The 8,577-nt window shown below is 42.8% G+C and overlaps 1 protein-coding gene across 1 annotated transcript in view; it reads right to left on the bottom strand.

Moving 5' to 3' along the window:
- Window positions 1-2,322: 2,322 nt before the first annotated feature.
- Window positions 2,323-8,577, bottom strand: part of LOC127634742 (elongation of very long chain fatty acids protein 2-like) — a 103,629-nt gene continuing 97,374 nt past the window's right edge. Inside the window, exons 7-8 of the mRNA XM_052114421.1 lie at window positions 5,834-5,968; window positions 2,323-3,130 (exon numbers count right to left, since the gene is read on the bottom strand). Of these exons, the coding sequence (XP_051970381.1) occupies window positions 3,011-3,130; window positions 5,834-5,968 (255 nt within the window). The 3' untranslated portion in view covers window positions 2,323-3,010. The remainder of the gene's footprint in view (window positions 3,131-5,833; window positions 5,969-8,577) is intronic.

The following is an 8,577-nucleotide window of genomic DNA, read 5'->3' as shown; positions in this document are numbered from 1 at the left end:
GGTGGGTTGCGGCCAATCTTGGATTTGCAAGTTCTCAAACGGCTTTACACAAACTCCCGTTCAAAATGCTCAAGCAGCAACAGAGTCTGACCTGCGTTCAGCATCAAGATTGGTTTGCGGCGGTAGATCTGAAGGACGCGTACTTCCACATCACCCTTCCTACGGTTCACGTTCGACAGCCAGGCGTATCAATACACGGTCTCTCTTTTCTTGGCATGGAGTTAGACTCAGTCTCAATGACAGCTCGCCTCACAAACGAGCACATGCAGTTTGTGAGAGGCTCCTGGGGCATATGTCATCCTCGGCCGCGGTCGCTCCACTCGGGCTGATGTATATGAGACAGCTTCATCACTGGCTTCAGATTCGAGTCCTGAGATGGGCATGGTGCCATGGCGCATACCGTGTGTTAATCACCCCTTCCTGCCATCAGACTTTCAACCCTTGGACAGACCTCTGTTTTCTGCGGGCTGGATTACCCCTACAGCAGGTGTCCAGACGTCTCGTGGTCACCACAGACGTCTCTCAATGGGGTTGGGGTGCTGTGTGCAATGGGCACTGAGCCGCTGGCTCCTGGATAGGGCCCCGGCTGCGTTGGCACATCAACTGCCTAGAGTTGCTGGCTGTATTCCTTGCCCTGCGGAGGCTTCTCCCACTGATTCGGGGAAAGCACGTCTTGATGCGTTCAGACAGCACTGTGATGGTAGCGTACATAAATCGAGGGCAACCCCAGTGAGCCTTCTTGCACTGGTGCTTTGCAAGATCAGGGAGGATGAGGAACAAATCTATTAGTGTCTTAACGACCATTCCACAGGTGCAATTTCATTAATTGTTTATGGTGATTGAACAAGCATGGAAAACATTCTTTAAACCCTTACTAGTAAGAATGTAATTGAAGAGTTCTTTAATTCAATTACTTACAATTATCTTTAATGTGATTTTTTTTACTAGCAAAAATTCATTTGTAGAGCTTTGTTAATAAATCCTAGTAATAATTCAAATTCCAATTAGAGAGCTAATATAGTTTTTTCAATTACAGAGCTCTACAACTGAAGTTAGTAAAACAAATTCACATTAAAGATAATATTTGTAAGTAATTGAATTAAAGAGCTCTGCAATTATATTTTTACTAGTAAGTATGTAGGTGCAGAGCTCTGTAATTGGAATTCTTATTAGTAAGTAATTGCAGAATTCTATAATTGAATTACAAAGCTCTGAAACTGCATTTTAACTAGTAGGAACTCAAATAAATTAGCTCTATAATAGTATTTTTACTTCGAAGAATTCCAATTATAATTACAGAGCTCTCTAATTGGAATTCTTACTAGTAAATATTAAATTTTAGAGCTCTGTCATTTAAAATTATACGTTACCTGTAAAAATCCAGAGCTTTCCATTTAGAGTTCTTCCTAGTACAATTCAGATACAGAGCTCTGGAATTGGAATTATTATTATCGCCAAAGATAATAAAAATTTTTGTGTGAACTATTCCTTTCTTGGTGTATATAGCACTTACAGTTTTTATTCTGCATCTTGAATGTCACGTATTCGCAGCTCCCGTGGAATTTTGGGATAGTCAAGTGTCCAGTGGATGCAGAGTTTAAAATGTATCTGGATGTAGTAGGTGATCAGAGTCAGTGTCAAAAATGTACTTTTAAATTAAGTGACAATATTCTTTCCCTGTATTTGATTTTATGGGGCATTGTTTTTTTTTACTTTTTATGAGGAATATTTTTTTTCTCTAACCAGTTTGTCAAATACTTCAATTTAATTAATACAAATTTTAAAATTGAGAATTACCTATTGTCCTAAGAATTAAATCAACTCCTCTAAATTCCAAAATTATTTTAGTCCTGGTTATATAAGTCTTAAGAACTGTTACAAATAAAAACAGAAGAATTAATGTAAATGGCATTTTTTGCCCAAGACACTCTTAATTTCTGACCCTGGTCCAGGTTTTTCTTGGGACACCCAACTCAATTGGCATACCATTTTTGGCATACTATATAGTAGAGAGGTGTGCATATTCAGATGCAGTGTAAGTCTATTGAATTCAGATGTCTAAATGTATCTAGCCCGCAGATATTGTGACATCCCAGTTTTCTGCAGAGCACTCATCCATGGGTAACCAATCAGAGACCAGCACAACAGACCCAACATAAGAGATCAGAACTGGTATGTCCTTTCATCCTATATTTTTCTTTGTCTGAAGTATCTGGACCTTGTAATTAAAACATCTGAATATGTCAATTTTACTCAAGCATTTTAGCTGCAGACCTGCTCAAATAAAACATCACATATCCACAGGTTTCATCTAATATTTCAAGTGCTTTATTTAGTGCTGTTATAGACATTCATTTATCAGCAGTTTTCATACTGTATGTACCAGTCAATTAAAATGTCCACAGAAACATTCAAATGAATATGTAGAATTGCACCTTTAACACTGTTTTAAGTGCCCCAAAATAAGGACTTGCATGAAGCGCCTAGCTTTAAATGTGATTCAGAAAAATTCAGAATCCAAAAACATATTTATTGCAGCATTTTCCATGAATTTTGATTTGCAAAAATGAAGACATGGAATAGTGTGATATTAGTGAAACTACCAGAAATGCTGAAAAACTACAGTGTGGTAGAATGTGTCAGTATAAAGGATTGAACTCTTAAGGCATCTTTTGTTGAATAACTGAATATAGTGATAGAAAGTAATTTACTGCTGTTTATCTTCATGAGAGACAAATGTATAAAAGAGTATTCTAGAGTCAGTTGCTTCAAATAACAGTTTAACGTGTCAAATGTTTGTGACATAATTAACTGCCTCTGCATAAAATTACAGTCAAGCATTTACACAACTACGTGTCGAGACTTCAGAGGAACATATGTAAAACAAAATACAAAACAGTTAAAAAGTACTATTCTATTTTTTTTAAATTACAGTTTAATTACAGATGATTATCCCTGCTATTACTCTAGTGTTCAACATAATTGTATTGAAAAGAGCATAGTCATCTTATTACTGCTGCTTGTGTTTGGAGTTCCCATTGAGTGAGGATGTATGGCCATTTGAATGATTGTTCTTAAGATCTCCAATCTTAGTCATTCCATCAACCTCCAGTCTCCTTTTTCTGTATGTCTGCAAAGAAATGTCATTTATTTATTAACGATTGATAAGATTAAAAGCATGCTGCAAAGCTGAACTACTGTCACACTACTGAAAGCTTTGAGTTAACTATTCCCCAAGACTGGACATTTAAAATAACATTATAACCGCAAGCAGACATTACGAAGCCAAGCCGAAATGGTAGCATACATATCACACTAAGCATAAACAAAAGAGCAAGAAGATGGGAGAACCATAATTATAGACAGAGCACTTTTAAAATCATGAACAGATCTAACCAATAACACAAATTTTTGACCAGTAGGTAGTTCAGTCCTGAAATTTCACAGGAACTATCAGGTCATGGCCCCAATGACACATTGCAAGTTTAATTTCAACCATTGCAAAAATGGTTGATTTGTAACAAAGTGGCAGTTATATGTGGCAAATGTGCAGCATTATTGGCACAAGTTTGAAGATTTTCACCAGTAGAGGTGAACCTAATACAAAACTTTGTCAACAATGGATAATTTGCCACTGGCTGCCAATGGCAAAAAGTCTATGGCAAACCTGTTGTAATAATGAAAAATTTGAAAGTAAGCTTATTTGCATGTGAAAACTGTGGCATGTTTGTCTCAGGGATTTGCCTATTTCTACGATATTTATACTTTTTGTGGCACTGTTACCAAATTTCTGAAACACTCTCAGGGCATGGTGACAATGATACCCACAACGTTTTGTTTCAATTTGCCAAAGTTCTACCAAGATATAGGCTCACTTGCTGTTTGATGGCTTCATTGTTTATTGTTTTGTAAGTCTTGGTCTGAAAAAAATTCTAAATGATGCTAAAAAAAAAAAAAATGATGGTACAAACATATGTGCAATTTTTAACTGTTGGGGGCATTAGAGGACTGATCAGACCTTCCACAAGCCGTGATCTAAAAATATTTTACCATTCAGACCTATGGGCTTCCATAGACTCCTAGCCAGAATAATAATAAGACATAATAATAACTAGAGAGGTAAAGTTTGTCAGGACAAACTTTAGGTTAGCTTGAAAAAGCCTAGTCTGAAAGTTTATTAATATATAGAATGCTTAGCTAGACATTGTTAGCATGTTTTTGAATGTTGCTAGCATGTCGTAACACTTAGCTAGACATTCCTAGAATGTTTTAACATGTTACGTTGCTAGGCTAGTCTTTTGCATCTGGTTGCTAGGCAGTTACCAAGGTGATTCTCAAAAGGTTCCTTGCTACCCTAAGTCAAATGAAAGAAACCGGAAGTCTCTGTGATGTTCTGGTGTAGAGATATGTTTTGATACTTGGTTGCTACGGTGAGCTCATCACTGCTTGGCAGTTACCAGGGTGATATTCAAAAGGCTCCTTTCTAGACTGAGCCAAACAAGCTAAACAGGAAATTTCTATGATGTTCTGGTGCAGAGATACTTATCTAAGTGATTTTGAATGGAAGTCAATGGGGTTTGGTAGCTAGGGTTCTCTAAATGTTTGCTAGGGAGATGCAAAATAGTTTATATGATGATACTTGAAGACTGATTGCTCCCCAAGTGAAACAACTCTCGTGTCTCTAGGACATTTTAAGATATCACTATCAGCCATTTTCAGAATCAGAATCAGCTTTATTGCCAAGTACGCTTACACATACAAGGAATTTGTCTTGGTGACAGGTTAAGTACAAAAATACAGTATGTTCCCTTTACAAAAAGCTTCACTAGGATGCTGCGCTGAGAAAAGCGCTTTGGGAACAATCCTACGTGTTTGTGACCAGCTGAAATATGTGTGTAACACGTCAGTGAACATTGACCGGAATTTATAGCCTCGGTTGGTGTAATCATTCGATGCACCTGTGACCGGGCTATAAATGGACGCGCCACCAGTGTGTCGTCAGATCCTTTACTTCAGAGACATTCTCTGTGTGTGTCTCACAAGCCTGTCAAAAAATGTCTTTCCTCTGCTAGGATTTAGAATTTGGTTAGGCAGTGTGCAATGAACCTTTTCCCCTTTCTCTCTTTCTGATATATATATATATATATATATATATATATATATATATATATATAGACAGACGCCTCTCTGACGGGCTGGGTTGCGGTCTTGAGTGGTCGTCCAGCCCAAGGGGAATGGGAGGGTACCAGCTCGGTTGGTACATCAACTGCCTCGAGCTGCTGGTGGTATTTCTGGCCCTGAAATACTTCCTCCGACATCTGGGAGGCTGCCATGTCCTTGTGCGGGTGGACAACAAAGCAGCAGTCTCCTACATAAATCATCAAGAGGTTTACGTTCTCGCCAGCTGAATCTGCTGGCACGTCGGATTTTCCTTTGGGCCCAGGGCAAGTTCCTGTCACTCAGGGCGATTTATATCCCTGGACACCTGAATGTGGGAGCAGATATACTGTCCAGACAGAAGGAGTGGAAACTCCACCCCGAGGTAGTACAATAAATCTGGGTGAGATTTTACAGGGCAGAAGTGGACCTCTTCGCCTCTCTAGAGACAGCACAATGTCCCCTCTACGTCACTCCGAGTCACCCAGCCCCCCTGGGTCTGGATGCGATGGCGCATACATGGCCCAGAAAGATCTCCTTTTTATTTTTCTCTAAAAGAATTACACTTTTTAGATAGTTAACCCTTTATAGAATAATACAAATGCTTGTATATATAAAGAAGACACAATTAAAATTCTTATCAAGTAGGTGTAAAATAACAGTGTGCATTACTCACCTGCATGTAGAAGTTGACGAATAGGAGGACGAGTGTGACCATGTAGAAGGTCTGAAATTTCAGACAGCCCATTGGGAAACCACAAGGAATGACCCATGCACTTACTGTGTGTGTTATAGTCAATACAAACTGAACCTGAGTGACAAAGAAGAAAACATTTACACAATCATCTTTTGAGACAGTAGATCATAAAATCCAACTAAAATGTGGAATCTAACTAACTTGAACAAAATAGAATATAACATCATAGAAAATAATATAACAGAATGAAATAGAACATAGCAGAACATAATGACAATAAAAGAATACAACAGAAGCGAACTGAACAGAACTGAATACCAAAATACAGCAATACAGCGATATAGCAATACAGCACAATACAGTAACATACAATAGAACAGAAAAAAGTAGAAGAATGGTAAGGTACAATGAGGACTGTAATGTTCCCCTTCTGTCACTCACTCGACGTGGTGTCGAAGTGACACTAGAGGTCGATCTTGAGAGCCCAAAACAAAAGGCCAATAACAATTGGCAAGTTGAATTTGCATGCCACACCCCCGACATATGGGTATAAAAGGGAGGACAGCTCACTCATTCACCTTCCCTCACAGAGCGTTGCTGTTGGATCTACGGCACTTTCCAGCGGTCTCTCTCCACTCTGGACTCTGTATACTACACCCCTGGGCGCTTCAACAGCACATCTGAGAGAGTTTATTTTCTCTAAAAAAGTGTGCACAGTGACGTGGAACATCTTTTTAAAGAAGCCATTCCATCTCTGTGCAGTTCCTGGATGTAGTCGTTACCTCGCCACCTATGACAGTCACAAACACTGCCTCACATGTCTGGGCCTGTGTCATGTTGAGGAAGTGTTCACTGCGAGAACATGACCATGGCCACTTTACAAGCGTAGCTGTCCTTCCGAGGGAGCGCCTCTTCAGCCGTCCCCCTTCTTGGCCCTCCTACCTACAGGAACGGTGCCGATGTGGCTGACGCTGGAGACGTTTCACTGGCTTCACTGGGTACGGTTCTGCCGGGTAATTAACCATGGGCCGCCCACTCCGCAGCGCACATGCTGGCCTCCGTCCATCTCTGGGATGAGACAGGCAGCTCACTTCAGTGCCAGCCTAATGTGTCTCCCGGGGCCCGAGACCGGAATGAGATGTCGATCACTGCATTGGAGGGTGTCCTAGCGGTGTCGGATGCTGAAGACTCGACAGGACTGCCGCCTTGCCTGCCGCCGGTCTGAAGGCGGATGCTGAACTAACTGCCATGCTTTCCTGGGCCACCGCAAGTGACGGGCTTGAGTGGAACCCGGAGGTGCATGATGAGCTGGCGTGGTCGTGGAGGGCACTTTTTGCTGCCCGGACCCGATCCTTCGGCTCGTCCGCCCTAACTACCCTTGACAGTGGGTCGGCCGAGGGTTATGCCATGAGCCGTTTAGGGCTTTGGGTCAACTGGGAAAAGAGCAAGCTCTCCCCGGTTCAGAGCATCTCTTATCTCCTTAGACTCGGTGTCACGAACGAGCACGTACAGTCGGTGCTGAACTGCATGAACTTATCCAGATGGCAAATGTCGGTCCCACTGAAGTACTTTCAGAGGCTCCTGGGGCATATGGCAACCTCAGCGATGGTCACGATGCTTGGGTTGATGCATGAGACCGCTACAACACTGGCTAGGCTCACACCGTGTGGCTCTAATGCTCGCGGCCTGCCGCCTTTTCAGCCCTTTTCAGCCGACTGCCTCGAGTTGCTAGCGGTACTGCTTGCCCCGCGGAGGCTACGGCCATTGATTCAGGGCAAGCATGTTTTGGTCCAGACGGACAACACCTCAACGATGGCCTACATAAACCGCCAAGGCGGTTTACGCTCCCGTTTCATGTCACAACTCGCCCGCCACCTCCTCCTCTGGAGTCAGTGGTGGCTCAGGTCACTGCACATCACTCACATTCTAGGCGACCTCAACGTCAAAGCAGATGCTCTGTCATGGCAGGTAATGCTCAGAAAATAGGGAGACTCCACCCTCAGGAGGTCCAGCTGATTTGGAGTCGATTCGGGAGGGCACAGGTAGACCTGTTTACCTCCCAAAAATCCTCCCACTGCCCGCTCTGGTATGTCTTGATGGCAGCTCCCCTCGGCACAGACATGCTGGCACACAGCTGGCCCCGAGGGCTGTGCAAATATGCATTCTCCCAGTGAGCCTACTTGCACAGGTTCTGTACAAGGTCAGGGAGGACGAGGAGCAGGTCACCCTCGTAACTCCGTACTGGCCCACTCAGACATGATTCTCAGACTTCACACTCCTCGCGATAGCTCCTCCCTACCGAGTTCCCCTGAGGAAGGACCTTCTTTCTCAGGGACGGGGCACCCTCTGGCACCCATGCCCAGACATTTGGAATCTCCATGTCTGGTCCCTGTATGGGATGCAGCGGACCTAACTGGTCTATTGCCCACTATGTTTAACATGATCACTCAGGCCAGAGCCCCTTCTACAAGGCAGCTCTACTCCCTGAAGTGGCGTAGCTTTGCTAAGTGGTGTTGAAGACCCCCAGAGCTGCGCAGTCGAGTCAGTGCTTGCCTTCCTGCATGAGAAGTTGGATGGGCAGCTGTCCCTCTCCACTCAAGGTCTACGTTGCTGCCATAGCAGCACACCACAACGTGGTTCAAGGCAAGTCCCTCGGTAAGCACAACCTGGTAATCAGTTTCCTGAGAGGCACCAGGAGGCTGAACCCTCCTAGACCGTGCCTC

The sequence above is a fragment of the Xyrauchen texanus genome, chromosome 42 (genome assembly GCF_025860055.1).
Source record: "Xyrauchen texanus isolate HMW12.3.18 chromosome 42, RBS_HiC_50CHRs, whole genome shotgun sequence".
NCBI classification, from domain to species: domain Eukaryota; kingdom Metazoa; phylum Chordata; class Actinopteri; order Cypriniformes; family Catostomidae; genus Xyrauchen; species Xyrauchen texanus.
This window is presented reverse-complemented; position numbering and strand designations above follow the sequence as displayed.